Source organism: Drosophila bipectinata, chromosome XR (assembly GCF_030179905.1).
Source record: "Drosophila bipectinata strain 14024-0381.07 chromosome XR, DbipHiC1v2, whole genome shotgun sequence".
Lineage (NCBI taxonomy): Eukaryota > Metazoa > Arthropoda > Insecta > Diptera > Drosophilidae > Drosophila > Drosophila bipectinata.
This window is the reverse complement of record NC_091735.1, coordinates 183,513-200,112: the sequence shown is the minus strand read 5'-3', so window position 1 is coordinate 200,112 and position 16,600 is coordinate 183,513. Positions and strand designations below refer to the sequence as shown.

At 40.1% G+C, this 16,600-nt stretch overlaps 2 protein-coding genes across 2 annotated transcripts in view; one reads left to right on the top strand and one right to left on the bottom strand.

The window, feature by feature from the left end:
- The window catches only part of LOC108128205 (EF-hand domain-containing family member C2-like), a 249,911-nt gene extending 242,903 nt beyond the window's left edge, over positions 1–7,008 (bottom strand). Inside the window, exons 1-2 of the mRNA XM_070283177.1 lie at positions 6,837–7,008; positions 6,232–6,779 (exon numbers count right to left, since the gene is read on the bottom strand). Coding sequence (XP_070139278.1) covers positions 6,232–6,779; positions 6,837–6,887 — 599 coding nt within the window. The 5' untranslated portion in view covers positions 6,888–7,008. The remainder of the gene's footprint in view (positions 1–6,231; positions 6,780–6,836) is intronic.
- Positions 7,009–9,431: 2,423 nt separating this feature from the next.
- Positions 9,432–9,906, top strand: LOC138927785 (uncharacterized). Its single transcript, XM_070283101.1, has 2 exons — positions 9,432–9,476; positions 9,538–9,906. Exons 1-2 carry the CDS (start codon positions 9,432–9,434, stop codon positions 9,904–9,906), a joined length of 414 nt encoding a protein of 137 aa, XP_070139202.1.
- The last annotated feature ends 6,694 nt before the right edge of the window (positions 9,907–16,600 follow it).

The window sequence follows — 16,600 nt, the reverse complement described above, 5'->3', positions numbered from 1 at the left end:
CTTAAGAAGGTGTTCAGGAGGTTGAAGGCGGCGAACCTAAGGATAAATGTAATTTCTTTAGGCAGGAGCTGCTGTACTTGGGACACCAAAGAACAAGCCAGGGGATCGGCATGGGTCCAGGAAAGGTCGCCGCAATTACGGAGCTGCAACCCCCGAAAAACGTCAAGGGAGTACTCCAGTTCATCGGGATGGCATCCTGGTACCGGCGGTTCGTCCCAGATTTCGCAAGAATCGCGAAACCCATGAACGATCTGCTGCGAAAGGAGGCATTTGAAACTTTGAAATCATGGCTGGCGGAGGACCCAGTAATGGCGTGCTCAGATTTTGAAAGAAGATTCGTGCTGCAAACGGACGCCAGCGATTACGGCGTTGGAGCAGTCCTGAGTGAGGGTGCTCTGACAAATGAGAACCTACCTCAAGGTTCGACGTGATCACGGACCATATGGCGTTAAAGTGGCTTAACAATATCGAGAGTCCGCTTGGAAGAATAGCGAGGTTGCTGTTTGAGTTGCAGCAGTATGACTACGTCATCAAGTACCGAAAGGGTAAGCGTGGTTGCCGACGCGCTGTCCCGCCAGCCAGTGGAGAAACTAAAAAGTGCCATGACTGAAATCAAAGAATGCGTGTAGATAAGTGCGCTGGAGAATAAAATGAAGACAAGCCCGCAGAAGTTTCAGGATTACTTCGAAGGGTGCGACTTGATCTACCGCTACGTCCCGCATGGAGCCGGAAGCGAGAAGTGGCTTCGTGGAAATTTTGCGTGCCGACGGAGACGAGGCAGCAGGTCGTCAAAGAGAACCATGACGCACCGACGGCGGGACACCTTGGCATGAGGAAAACAATCGCCAAAGTGGTCGCCAGATACTTCTGGCAGAAGTGGAACCAGGGATGCGAGAAGGACCTCCCGAAGGACATCAGGAAGTATGTCAGGAGGTGCGAAACTTGTCTGAAGTACAAGCCGTGCCAGATGCAGGCATGCGCGGTATGCGCGGACTTTATAGGTCCCTTGCCCAAGTTGAAATATGGAAACACAATGTTGTTGGTAATAATTAACAGTATTCGAAGTGTATTGAAATGGTGCAACTTCGAAAAGCAACGACCGAGGCGCTAGAGAGAGCGCTCGATATGGAGTACCAAAGATAATGGTGACGGACAACGGCATACAGTTCACGCTCAGTCGTTTTCCAAAGGAGGGGGGAAGTGAATAGGGCTATCCACACCACAACAAGGAGGAACAACAAACGAGCATCAAAAAGAAGTCACATCAGCGAGCATCAAAATTTTTTTATGCAGACGCATCTACAATGCGGTCGGTGAGACCTGTAACAACTTTGCCCAACAACCATTTGTGTCGTTTTCCAAAGAAGGGGGGAAGTGAGAGGGGATTAAGTCTCCCCACACGCCAAGACAGGTGGCATGTAGCAAAGTCAAGGAAGGGGGGTTGAGGGGTACGAAAGCGGTGAATGCGTTTGTGAAGTTTTACAGTGATTGCAACTTCTTTTTCCATTGTTTCGATCCAACCAATTTGGGAAATGGTTTAGCTGGTCAAACCGCAAGTCCGATATTTGATGTTTTGACTGGTCAAACCATGTTTGAGCTCATGTTGAAAAGGTCGATGAGAAAGTGGAGACAGTTTTGCCCGTTCGTTTTGCAAGAATGGGGATTTTATTGTTCGTCCTGCCTGAGAGGATGGAGACTGGTTTGCCCACCGCGGTGAAGACGTATTGATTGGGCGACCGGGTATCTTTTTGGTTTTATATGTCACCAGCCCTCCGGCTAGTGTTTCACGGAAGTCTAGGAGCGCAAGTAATTTTTCTTTGCTATCGTTCTCTGTTTGGATACGTCAGTGTAAAATATAGGCAATGGTGGCTGTTATATCAATAAGGTGATAAAAAATACGTGTTGCGGCATCCCGAGTTTTTGATCTGATATGATAGCGTCCCATTAGGCCGTCCATAAGATCAACGCCGCCCACCTGAGCATTATACTCATGCACAATTTAAGGACGATCAATAGAAATGTGTCGCTTAGCCTTTCTGTCAAAGCGAGAAGCCTTTGCAGTTCCTTCACCAGGGTCTGTCTTTTCGAAGGGCTTTACACCCATATAGGTGGACAAAAAGCGAACAGGCTTGCTGTCTTTCCAGAGTACATTGGTTATGTCGACACTATATGAGGACGCAATTTATTTATGGCAATATCGTTTGGTAGCTTTCAGTTTGGGATACGGTTTCCTCGCACCGGAAAGGTATAAATACCTATCGCTCTTAAATAAACCATCAAAGGCAGAGATGTATAAAAATTATCGAAGTAAATTATGTGATTCTTAAATCTTTCTACGGTTTGTGTTAAGCGCACTACAATGTTGGTACCCAGATCTGGGTACCAGGGAAGACCACATTATCACTTGCACCGCTGTAGATCTCAAAGCGGTATGCGTACCCAAATGAATCGCACAATTCAAATAGTTTTATGCCCCACTTGTGCGGCTTATTTGGCATGTACTGACGCAAGTGGTGCTGTACATTTGCTCGTCAACACAAAGGCGGGCATACTTTGGCACCGAGTTTTCACTACGGAACAAAGGATCGTATCCTGGTTCACCCTTTTTTATCCGTTCGCTCTCATCACGTAGCGACAAGTACTTTTTGAATGTCTCGAATCTGCTTCGGGTCATGCAGGTTTGTATAGGTCCGAGCGCATTTTGTCCCCAGTAGCTCTTCAGATTTGGGTAGCGATAAATGAACATGAACATTAAAATACCTATGTAATGGTGCATCTCATCAGTGTTAATTTTCAACTTATTGCTTATATCATTCTTTAAAGCTGCGCACATGGTTCCGTCGACGATCATATTCATGATTTTCGAATTAAAAAATAGCAAAAGAGCTGTAGAAGAGTTTCGAGCTCCCTTATTTCTGCTGGCAGCGAAAAATCGCCTCGAAATGCTACATCGTTAACATGCAACTGCATACATTTCTCTCGCCACATAATCTTACTTGAATTTTTTGTTATTTATTCAATACCTTTGTAAATAAAACTAATTGTGTACTTTTTATCAACCGCCAAAAATTATTTAAACGATTAAAAAGCTGTTGGTTCATTTTTTATAGGCAAAAACGTAATATGTGCCTTTAGGCAGCCTTAGAGGCTTAGAGGGTTAAACTGCGGCATTACTTGTATGTGGTGAAGGATATTAACATCTACACCGATCATCAGCCGTTGACATTCGTGGTTTCAGAATCGAACCCGAATGCAAAGATTAAGAGGTGGAAAGATCGCATAGATGAAACAGGTTCAGGCGTGTTTTATAAGCCCGGCAAGGAAAACCTGGTCGTTGATATTCAGAGTGCAAAAATCGGGTAACCGATATTTTTGTGGTCGACGAGAAAAGAGAAGTTCTCACGGCCGAGCACAATAGGGCGCACAGGGCCACACAAGAGAATATGAAGCATGTGCTCACCGAGTACTACTTCCCAAAGATGGCTAAACTGGCCAACGAAATAGTCAGCAACTGTAAAACGTGTACCACAGCCAATTTTAACAGACACCTGAAAAAATAGGTGAGAGTCCGATCCCTTCTCATGTGGGAGAAATGTTACACACAGACATCTTCTCTTCTATTTCTAGACATCTTCTATTTTTTTACATGCGTAGACAAATTTTCCAAATATACGGTGGTTCAATCTGCTCCTTCCAAGACGATTGAAGATTTGCGGCCAGCGGTGCTGCAACTCATGAGTTCTTACCCAAAAGCTAGGACAATTTATTGAGACAATGAGCATTCGCTGAATTTGCATACAATTTCGACTGTATTAACCGACCATTTCGGTGTTAACATTGCAAACGCGCCAATGTTTCAAATGGACAAGTAGAACGTTTCCATAGCACCCTCCATTGAAACTGGCTAGATGCCTCCAAATCGATAGGGGCATAAGTGACACTGTAGAGTGAATCTTATTAGCCACATTTAAATGTAACAACTCATTCTACTCGGCCATTAATACAAGGCCGGTTGATGTTTTCCTCGCATCAACGGAAGACTCGTCGAGAGACATACCAGACAGAATCAAAAGTGCTTAAATAGCGCTTTAACCAGGAGAATGCTTCACGCCAGAACAGAGTTTTCGAAGTAGGTGAAAAAGTCTTGGAAAATTCAATCCGAAGGCTTGGCAACAAGCTCACGCCCTTTTTTTTCGTGGTTGAAGCAGACCTGGGGACCACGGTCCTCATAAAGGGGTCATTTCAAATTATTTTAATTTCTTAGCCACTTGGCACCTTTGTTTAGTCACCATTTTTCGTAGCCTACTAAGAAAATATATTAAAAAAATGCATCCCACAGCTTCAAAATTGCTGTACTCCTTTTTTGTCCGTTGGCGCACATCTCTGACTTCTCGCAGGCCGAATAAATTCTTATCATTGAGGGCCAAATACTCGTTTAAGAAAAGTTTGCGTATCCAACGCTTTCCGCAAATCTCTCGGAATATAGGCGGGTGGTCAAAGAAACTGCCGACATGAGCGATATGTTCCCACAATCGCATATAAAAAATCTCCTACAAATCGATACGGACTACCTGCGAGACCTTTTGGACTCCTTGGAGGTGCACCACAGGGTTGCTTGAAGCTTGGACTTTCTTGGAACCATTTTAAAAAGATAGAAAAAAAAAGATTACATTTAAGGTACAGCAACTTACCAATACAAACAACGAACAACAAAAAAATCCAGAAGAAAATTAACCAGTTAACTGATACCATTTATAAAATCTTAAGCACGGCGAAAAAGTTGCAAATTGACTCTAGCCACCTATACTATATGTTACTTGCTCGGAATAGGATGCTCATGATGGAGTTCCAGAATTTAATGCTCGTGGTTATCCTAGACAAAATTAATACTATCAGCCGAAATGTATTCGATCACGCACATCTAGAAGCTGTTTGGTTAAAAGAGCCCACCAGCACACCCGTAAGGGACCTTTTGTCCATGTCGTGCGTAAAAATATTCCAATCCGCTAACGTCTTACAATTTATAATTAAATTCCCTAAAATTAAGTTCGAATGTAAGAAAATCACCATCTTTCCTGTCAGCATCAGCACAATGTAACGCTGCGGATCAAGGATAACGTCATCGCATAGTGTGAAGGAGAAATTTATCAAATTAAAAATCGCAGCACTAATCCAGGTGCCACATTTTGCCAACTAGCAACAGAAATCGGATGTGCCAGAAAGCTGATTTCAGTGGAAACATGCTTCGTATTAATTTTTATTTGCTTTAAATGCTTTCTGATTAAAAAGGCCAAATGATACGCAGCTCAGCTTAAGGAGGTGATCGCCAGCATGGGGTCGGCCGAGGACGGCCCTGAAACTGAGAGGGGAGTAGTTAGCTAAATTAACCGGACGAGAGTCCAACTCTTAAAAACTGGCACTTTTCTGACTCAGCTTTACGCCGGAAGCTTGTGTACAGACGGAAAACACAGCACATTGGCGTGGCCGCGGAGAACCGCCAACTTTAGCTATGTGTAAGAAATACGTTTTCAGTTTCATTCTGTTTGCCAAGAGGAAACAACCTCACTCACGCAGCAGCCGCTGAATTAGTTATAGTTTATTTATTAAGCTAAAGTATGGAGGTATCGCCTTAGTTGGTCGCAAGCCGACTTTTTCTCGGCCGCTCGACTTCAACGGGCCTATTTTAAAAGAGCTTTAGCTTCGCAATCACGATGTGGGGTCACCCTCTCTGCTATCGAGAGCTTTAGCTTCACGTATGTATAGTCGGCCCGCACTCTCTGACCATATTATTAGTCACTGCTTAGCACCATAAACTGGATGATCATAATTGTTGATCCCAGTTTTATCTGCCTGCAGCATAAATAAATTATAACATGCAATACTTAAATTCGACCTTTTATTTTATAGCGGATTTACGGCATTGAAAACCCTTAATGACCAAACATATATATTTAATAGGGACAGATATGATTCACCTTGTTACATACAGCGTGAAATTTTAAGCGAGTGCCTGGACACCTTTATTATTTTTTAGGTAACTGTACATTCGCAGGAATGCATTATACCCTTGTACTCTATGAGTACGGGATATATATGTAAATAGCCCTTTAAATAGGTGCCTAATGCACTAGGCCTTTTTATATAGGCAATACTATTTTGATTTCAGTCTCCTGTCTGGAGAGGGTATGGAGAGGAAAGAAAGTGTATTATAGAAAACCATTATTTACTTACCATGGAGGTTCTACGGGATCCGGAACAGTTATTCCACGCTTGTTTAAAAAAACGCGAGTGAAATGATCACAATTAGTAATGTGGTAGTGGCGATCAAATATTTGAACTGTCATATCCACATTAAAGTCAATAAGTGACATAAACTCGTTGTCACATGGCGGTGCCTTTCGGACTCTTTGACGATGCACCACACATCCTTGTACTATGCCTGAGTTATCAACACGGGGTTCAAAAATTTCCACTGTCCCGTCTTCAAGATAGTAATATATTTTTACTTTGCGAACTAAATAAGGTGCATGGTACAGTTCCTGAAGTGTTTGCTTGAAAAATGCATGGAAACATAAAACTTTTTTATCGTAGGATATCCATGGAGGCATACAAGGTCCCGACCGTGGAGGATAGATGGAAGGTGAACCTATCGGTGGGCAGCTTAGGTCTACGGTAACTGCGCTAGAGTCACTTGGTAGACACTTTTGGCGGTCACTTAGCATGCTAAGACCTTGAAAACTTAACAAACTTTGTGGTTTCGGGTAATGCCCTCTTGATACCTAAATATATAAATACCATAAATTACATTTTTTATATCTTACAATAATGTTACTTACATCGCGAAAAAGGGTGCCCGGCAAGAGGGGCATTCCTGGAATGCGCAACATATTTTCTCAATAAATCGTACTGTAAACCTTCGAGTTTGTGTTATTTATTCTGAGAAGAAATAGTAAATAATCAAATTGAGTCAATGGAAGCCTACTTTTTTTCGTGTCAAACGGGCCAGTGAGATTCATTTTTATGTTGGAGATTTGCCTACTATATAAATACTCGTTAATAAAAACAAGAAAGAAGAACTTACTTTTAGTGAAGCCGTAGTTTATGTACCCTTTCCGTTAAGATCTTTAATCATGTGGAAGCCACCAATGAGCGCTGACGCACTGAGGGGCGACCGACCACTTCTTGTGGCCATACATCATTCTTTATAAGTTCTTAAGGGGTTATATACAGTTGTACCGCTCAAAAAAATGGAATTTTATCGATTTTTTTTTGACACCATAGAAAATATTTATGAAAAATGTTTTACCGACATTGTTTAGTACATGTTTCTGGGTACTTATTTAAATTTTTTTATAAAAAAATATTACATAATAAAAATGTTATAGCCGAATTCCCGGATCGTCTTTTTTCGATGGTGTCTTGCGGTGGACATGATATCCCAAAACGGTTCATCCGAAATCCAAAATTCAAAAAAAATTTAGTTAGTAACGAAGGATTTTTAAAAATTTGGATTAACAAAAAAATGGCGACGTTTTTAACAAAAAATGTACTTTTTCAAGGTATAAGATTTTCAATTTTTATGCTTTAAAAAAGGAGCTTTCGAAAAAATTGAAACGTTCACGAACTAGCTAATATCATAATAAATAATTGTTCAATAATAATTTTGGTGTTGATCGGATCAATAGTTTTTTAGTAATCGTGTCCACCGCAAAGGTAATTTCGAAAAAACAAGGTTCTGAGATAATCGCGTTTAAAGTTTCAAGTTTGTTCAAGTTTTATATGCAGGTAGTGCGCTATAAATAGCTACAACTTCGGTTCTAATGCTCCGATCGTTATAAATCGTTTGTGCAAGTATTCCCAATAGAATAAACTTAAAGAATATGCAATAAAAAAAATCGATTTTTTAATCAATCACAACTGTATATAACCCCTTAAAATAAGGATCTAATGACGTCATAACCTTAAGATAACATCAAGCTCCAATGATCCATAACAGAAAAGTTAACAGAGTACGTCACTGTTAAGTTCCATTTTTATTGTCGATAAAAACACGTGGTTCGATAGGTTAAATATTTGCGTTTTTCAAAAGTGTTTTTAGTGGACTAAAAGGATTTAAAACTTAAATATTTGACATTTAAGTACTAAGTGTTTATGGGTGTCAATTGCAGGAATAGATCGTGTTGTTATACCCTTGCAGAGGGTATTATAATTTTGTCCAAAAGTGTGCAACGCAGTGAAGGAGACATCTCCGACCCTATAAAGTATATATATTCTTGATCAGGAGCACCTCCTGAGTTGATATGAGCATGTCCGTCTGTCCGTCTGTCTGTCCGTCTGTCTGTCTCCGTTTCTACGCGAACTAGTCTCTCAGTTTTAAAGCTATCGTCTTGAAACTTTGCACACACCCTTCTTTCCTTTGCACGCAGTATATAAGTCGGAACGGCCGGGATCGGCCGACTATATCCTATAGCTGCCATATAACTGATTTATCGGAAATGGTATAACTTTGGTGTTTTTAAAGTTAGAGAGTTCAAATTTTACACGAGGCTAAATAATACGACATGCCAAATTTCGTAAGGATCGGCCGACTATATCCTATAGCTGTCATACAACTGAACGATCGGAAATGACCCAACTTTCGTGTTTTTAAAGATAGAAAGCTGGAACTTGGTACAGATTATATTCTTGGTCAGTTAATCCGATCTACCAAATTTCATAACGATCGGCCGACTATATCTTATAGCTGCCATATAACTGAACGATCGGAAATGGTTTTTGGTAGAAATACCAACTTTGGTATTTTTGAAGATAGAAGCTTGGGACTTGTTTTAGATTTTTTTTCCTATTGTGTTTCCTCGTCTATTAAATGAATGTTGTCTTAAAGTGCACTGTTTTACACTTTTTTTGATATTTGGATTCTTAGGTCAGAGCCTTTGTCTTACAACTATTAGCTAAAAGTCCGGAAAAAGCAAAAGATATCCGAAATCTACTAAGATAGAAAATTTCAAAGCCTAAGAAGGTATTGACCGATAAACCGGAGCTCTTCTTTTGGATGAGAACTTAACAAAAAACAGTATTGTTTAAGAAGGAAGCTAGTTAAACATAATATTTTTCTCTGATATAAGGAAGTGGGGAGAAAGAAAATTGTTTATATATAGTAGCAGCTTTAAAAGCAGTTGGAGTACCAAGTGACGACGACGATATATTTTTTTTCATCATTACCCTCAATAGTAAGTACCCAAATTTGTTTAGGGTAGCAAGCATAAATAGTTACAAAAATCAAAAATGTTGTGCTGATTTTAAAACTAAGTTGCACGCACATATGTACCTATATGAAGCGCAGATTAACTTTCTTTATGGTGCCCCTTTTTGAGAGTTAAAATATACTTGATTCCACCCACTTCGAAAAGCAACGACGGAAGCGCTACAGAATGCGATCCGCGAGAGAATTGCCGCTCGATTTGCCGCTGTGCGGCGTACAGTTAGCCGGAGTTTTAAGAAGTTCCTCGGGGAACTCAAAGTGCGCCACCAATTTAGTGCAACGTACACGCCGCAGGAGAATCCCACGGAGAGAGCAAACCGGAGTTCGCTGGGAAAGATCAGAGGACGTGGGACGAGCACTGGCCAGAGCTATTGCTAGCAGTGAACTCGGCCGTATCGGAGTCCACGGGGTATTCGCCGTGTTTCGTGACGCAGGGCAGGGAGCCAAGTACGCCGCGAGCCCTCTTCGACGAAAACACTGTAGACACAGGAGCTGAACCAGGCTCGCCAACGGATAACGCGACGAAGCTAAAGGAAGTCTTCGAGATAGTGCGGAGGAACATAGAGCGAGCGGCCCAGGACCAGGCGCGGCATTATAATCTAAGGAGACGGAATTGGAGCCCAAAGGTCGGCGAGACAGTGTGAGCGAAGGAGCACCATTTGTCAAAGGCGGCCGAGGGACTCGCGGCAAAACTAGCGCCGCGGTACGACGGTCCCTATACCGTCGTAGATTTCGTGTCGCTGGTGATTGAAGTTTAACGGCACGGCAGGAAAATGAAAGAAAGGAGGTCACACGTTAGTGAGCTAAAGTGCCAATATGTAGAGCCACAGGAAAAGAAATAACGAATACAAAACAAAAACAAGGAGAAGGGAGAGGAGATCATCAAAACACAAGGCCCTGCCAAGACATGGAGTGCCAGGCCAATCCCCCTGCCGAGACGTGAAGAAACTGGAGGATCACCTCCTGCCGAGACGTGAAAGCCTGGCCGATCCCCCTGCCGAGACGTGGAAAGCCAGATCAATCCCCCTGACAAGATGTGGAGTGCCTGGTTTATCCCCGGCTTTATCCCATGCCCATGCCAGAGATGCTCTTCTAAGCCGCCTGCCGAGACGTGTTGCGCCTGGCCGATCCGTGTGCCGAGACGTGAAGGGCCTGGCCGATCCCCCTGCCAAGACGTGGAGTGTAAGGCTGATCGCATTGTCGCAGTGGTTACATAATTTGAGGTCTCGTTCATAAACCTAAGTGGCCGAAATGCCAAACGCTCGCTGTGCCTTATCTGCACGCCGAAACTGAATATTCGGCATAAATGTAATATGACCGGACTTTTTATATGTGCATATACCTCCGCCTAAGCGATCATAGCTGTATACTTAAGAATACATACACGTCTCTCCGCTGACGCAGTTGGCAGCGCAGCTACGAGGCTTTCCGACTTCTAAAAATATTGTAAAGGAGAAGAACCCTTTGGGAGCTTGGAGCGTCAACAACGGCTGCTCCAAATAAAAGATAAAAAATATAAAGAATCAAAAGAGTTTACACACAATTCGACTTGGTTACAACTCGATGGGATCCCTGGAATGTGAGTCATAATACATGGCGACCGTGACAGCGATGGAAGGACGTCCCAGGACATAACCCAGGAACAAGCGAGACAAAAAAAAAACCCAAACGATCTGACAATCACTCAGCCCCTATACCAACAGCCTATGAGCACCGAATAATTAAAGTTTTAACCTCCAAGCAACTACCAAGAAGAGCAGAGCAAAGGAGGATCGACAGCGCTTCCTAAAGCGTGCACCTGTGAAGCCAGCACCGGTGCCCCATCAAAGATGCAATAACCTGCCGCCAGCACCAGCCCCGTCTGACGACAAAAGAAAGGAGACCGACAGCGCTTCCTAGAGCGCACATTATTTTTTTTATTCATGCACTGCGTTGCATAATTTTTATATATTGCACTGCGATAAAAAAAGTGGACTCCACTGCAAATGTTATAAATAAAGTCGAGTCCAACACAATAAATACAGAATTAACGAACATTTTATTATCAATCATTGTCTTCATTACGAGCGCATATATCCCGTACAAGGCATATGTATATATTTTATAATAAATGTATATCAAAGAGAGCCATAAACATAAGCCAGGCTAATGATCTAGGAAAAATATAAAATATTTAAAAAAAAAAGCCCACTATAATTATAAAAAGATATTATAATAAGAAAAGCAAAAAAACCTCTTAAGATAATATGTATATCCATATAGTGATATATTGAATTTAAATTTACATGTATTAAAAAAGAAATTCTATTTGTATGTATAATAAAAATAAATAAAGTTAAATAAAACAAAATCAATAAATATGAATTCTATGAATGAAAAAATATGAAAAATATGAATTCTGCAGAGTGCATTAGAACCACTCTTGATAAGGGACCAAACTCCTGGAATAATATTCTTTGTTACCCATAATATATTATCCGTAATTTAAAAAGGAGTGAGCCTACTATGCTGATTTTTCAATTTGAGATACTTGGAAGACATCTATCATTTATAGTTTCAAGAGTCTAGCAAATATTCCATCAGATAATGGAATGGAACGAAATATATAAAAAACTGCATAATATAAAAATAGATTCTGACAAATCGTATGTCATTATCAAGACCTTGGCCAGCATAGCAAAACACTGTTAACAAGCATGCCAAAATATTAGTAAACCGTTTCAATGCAGCACGTACCCTAATACATGACCAGAGAGACAGGCTAGACAAAGCCCATTGGTAAATAAATTAAGGGAAAGCTTAACAGCTATAAAGCAAAGGTACGATATAACAATTTCAAGAACCAACTATCCTAAAAACACCGTTGACAATAGAAACTGGAGAAGAGTCCGAATTATCAGACTCATCAGAACCTATTCAAGCTGAGACTGATGACCCTATCTCTACAGATCCCGAAATAGAGGAAAATGATATAAACAACCTCACGATTCTGGCAGTCCATATTCAATCTGAATTGTCAGACCACGACTTGACCGACTCCGATTTAGACAACAGCATTGTAGAAGTAAAACCAACCACAATGGCTGATGAGACAATTGCCCAAAGGGCATACATTAGAGAAATATCGAATGCCATCCCAGAATTTGAAGGGGAAAGGTTACACCTTCAAAGATTCATAAAAGCTTTGATGTTAGTTAACCTAACGAAAGGTACATTCGAAGTTTTGGCTGTAGAAGTAATTAAATCCAAAATAATTGGATCAACTTTATACAGAGTCCAAAACGAACCCACGATTGAAGCCATAATCAGAAAGCTGCAAGATACTATATCCAGAGAAACGTCCGACGTAGTTAAAGCCAAAATGGCAAAAAGAAGGCAAAAAGGCAATACAGCAGAAAAATTTACAACCGAAATAGACAATCAACGAAAGCTCCTAGAAGCTTCGTATATTGATGAAGGTCTATCGGCCAAACACGCTGACAAATTCCGCACCAAGGAAGCCATCGCTCGCTGTGCCTTATCTGCACGCCGAAACTGCATATTCGGCATAAATGTAATATGACCGGACTTTTTATATGTGCATATACCTCCGCCTAAGCGATCATAGCTGTATACTTAAGAATACATACACGTCTCTCCGCTGACGCTGTTGGCAGCGCAGCTTCGAGACTTTCCAACTTCTAAAAATATTGTAAAGGAGAAGAACCCTTTGGGAGCTTGGAGCGTCAACAATGGCTGCTCCAAATAAAAGATAAAAAATATAAAGAATCAAAAGAGTTTATACACAATTCGACTTGGTTACAACTCGATGGGATCCCTGGAATGCGAGTCATATTACATGGCGACCGTGACAGCGATGGAAGGTCGTCCCAGGACATAACCCAGGAACAAGCGAGACAAAAAAAAAACCCAAACGATCTGACAATCACTCAGCCCCTATACCAACAGCCTATGAGCACCGAATAATTAAAGTTTTAACCTCCAAGCAACTACCAAGAAGAGCAGAGCAAAGGAGGATCGACAGCGCTTCCTAAAGCGTGCACCTGTGAAGCCAGCACCGGTGCCCCATCAAAGATGCAATAACCTGCCGCCAGCACCAGCCCCGTCTGACGACAAAAGAAAGGAGACCGACAGCGCTTCCTAGAGCGCACATTATTTTTTTTATTCATGCACTGCGTTGCATAATTTTTTTATATTGCACTGCGATAAAAAAAGTGGACTCCACTGCAAATGTTATAAATAAAGTCGAGTCCAACACAATAAATACAGAATTAACGAACATTTTATTATCAATCATTGTCTTCATTACGAGCGCATATATCCCGTACAAGGCATATGTATATATTTTATAATAAATGTATATCAAAGAGAGCCATAAACATAAGCCAGGCTAATGATCTAGGAAAAATATAAAATATTTAAAAAAAAAAGCCCACTATAATTATAAAAAGATATTATAATAAGAAAAGCAAAAAAACCTCTTAAGATAATATGTATATCCATATAGTGATATATTGAATTTAAATTTACATGTATTAAAAAAGAAATTCTATTTGTATGTATAATAAAAATAAATAAAGTTAAATAAAACAAAATCAATAAATATGAATTCTATGAATGAAAAAATATGAAAAATATGAATTCTGCAGAGTGCATTAGAACCACTCTTGATAAGGGACCAAACTCCTGGAATAATATTCTTTGTTACCCATAATATATTATCCGTAATTTAAAAAGGAGTGAGCCTACTATGCTGATTTTTCAATTTGAGATACTTGGAAGACATCTATCATTTATAGTTTCAAGAGTCTAGCAAATATTCCATCAGATAATGGAATGGAACGAAATATATAAAAAACTGCATAATATAAAAATAGATTCTGACAAATCGTATGTCATTATCAAGACCTTGGCCAGCATAGCAAAACACTGTTAACAAGCATGCCAAAATATTAGTAAACCGTTTCAATGCAGCACGTACCCTAATACATGACCAGAGAGACAGGCTAGACAAAGCCCATTGGTAAATAAATTAAGGGAAAGCTTAACAGCTATAAAGCAAAGGTACGATATAACAATTTCAAGAACCAACTATCCTAAAAACACCGTTGACAATAGAAACTGGAGAAGAGTCCGAATTATCAGACTCATCAGAACCTATTCAAGCTGAGACTGATGACCCTATCTCTACAGATCCCGAAATAGAGGAAAATGATATAAACAACCTCACGATTCTGGCAGTCCATATTCAATCTGAATTGTCAGACCACGACTTGACCGACTCCGATTTAGACAACAGCATTGTAGAAGTAAAACCAACCACAATGGCTGATAAGACAATTACCCAAAGGGCATACATTAGAGAAATATCGAATGTCATCCCAGAATTTAACGGGCAAAGGTAACACCTTCAAAGATTCATAACAGCTTTGAGGTTAGTTAAACTAACGAAAGGTACATACGAAGTTTTGGCTGTAGAAGTAGTTAAATCCAAAATAATTGGATCAACTTTATTCAGAGTCCAAAACGAACCCACGATTGAAGCCATAATCAGAAAGCTGCAAGATACTATATCCAGATAAACGTCCGACGTAGTTAAAGCCAAAATGGCAAAAAGAAGGCAAAAAGGCAATACAGCAGAAAAATTTACAACCGAAATAGACAATCAACGAAAGCTCCTAGAAGCTTCGTATATTGATGAAGGTCTATCGGCCAAACACGCTGACAAATTCCGCACCAAGGAAGCCATCGCTCGCTGTGCCTTATCTGCACGCCGAAACTGCATATTCGGCATAAATGTAATATGACCGGACTTTTTATATGTGCATATACCTCCGCCTAAGCGATCATAGCTGTATACTTAAGAATACATACACGTCTCTCCGCTGACGCTGTTGGCAGCGCAGCTTCGAGACTTTCCAACTTCTAAAAATATTGTAGAGGAGAATAACTTGGGACCCTTGGGAGCTTGGAGTGGCAACAACGGCTGCTACAAATAAAAGATCAAAAAAAAAAGAATCAAAAGAAAACACGCACAAATCGACTAGGTTACAACTGAATGCGATCCCTGGACAGCGAGGCATATTACATGGCGACCGTGACAACGATGAAAGGACATCCAAGGACATAACCCAAGAACAAGCGAGACAAAAAAAAAACCCAAACGATCTGACAATCACTCAGCCCCTATACCAACAGCCTATGAGCACCGAATAATTAAAGTTTTAACCTCCAAGCAACTACCAAGAAGAGCAGAGCAAAGGAGGATCGACAGCGCTTCCTAAAGCGTGCACCTGTGAAGCCAGCACCGGTGCTCCATCAAAGATGCAACAACCCGCACCCAGCACCAACCCCGTCTGACGACCGAAGAAAGGAGAAGAACAGCGCTTCCTAGAGCGCACATCATTTTTTTTTATTCATGCACTGAGTTGAAGAATTTTTTAATATTGCACTGCGATAAAAAAAGTGGACTCCACTGCAAATGTTATAAATAAAGTCGAGTCCAACACAATAAATACAGAATTAACGAACATTTTATTATCAATCATTGTCTTCATTACGAGCGCATATATCCCGTACAAGGCATATGTATATATTTTATAATAAATGTATATCAAAGAGAGCCATAAACATAAGCCAGGCTAATGATCTAGGAAAAATATAAAATATTTAAAAAAAAAGCCCACTATAATTATAAAAAGATATTATAATAAGAAAAGCAAAAAAACCTCTTAAGATAATATGTATATCCATATAGTGATATATTGAATTTAAATTTACATGTACTAAAAAAAAAAATCTATTTGTATGTATAATAAAAATAAATAAAGTTAAATAAAACAAAATCAATAAATATGAATTCTATGAATGAAAAAATATGAAAAATATGAATTCTGCAGAGTGCATTAGAACCACTCTTGATAAGGGACCAAACTCCTGGAATAATATTCTTTGTTACCCATAATATATTATCCGTAATTTAAAAAGGAGTGAGCCTACTATGCTGATTTTTTAATTTGAGATACTTGGAAGACATCTATCATTTATAGTTTCAAGAGTCTAGCAAATATTCCATCAGATAATGGAATGGAACGAAATATATAAAAAACTGCATAATATAAAAATAGATTCTGACAAATCGTATGTCATTATCAAGACCTTGGCCAGCATAGCAAAACACTGTTAACAAGCATGCCAAAATATTAGTAAACCGTTTCAATGCAGCACGTACCCTAATACATGACCAGAGAGACAGGCTAGACAAAGCCCATTGGTAAATAAATTAAGGGAAAGCCTAACAGCTATAAAGCAAAGGTACGATATAACAATTTCAAGAAC

What these genes read in the sequence shown, in the direction of transcription:
- LOC138927785 (XM_070283101.1), top strand. Translation starts at nt 9,432, where the DNA reads ATGCGATCCGCGAGAGAATTGCCGCTCGATTTGCCGCTGTGCGGC. An exon ending in TCGATTTGCCGCTGTGCGGC is followed by an intron (nt 9,477 to 9,537) that starts GTACAGTTAGCC and finishes CCACCAATTTAG; the next exon opens with TGCAACGTACACGCCGCAGG.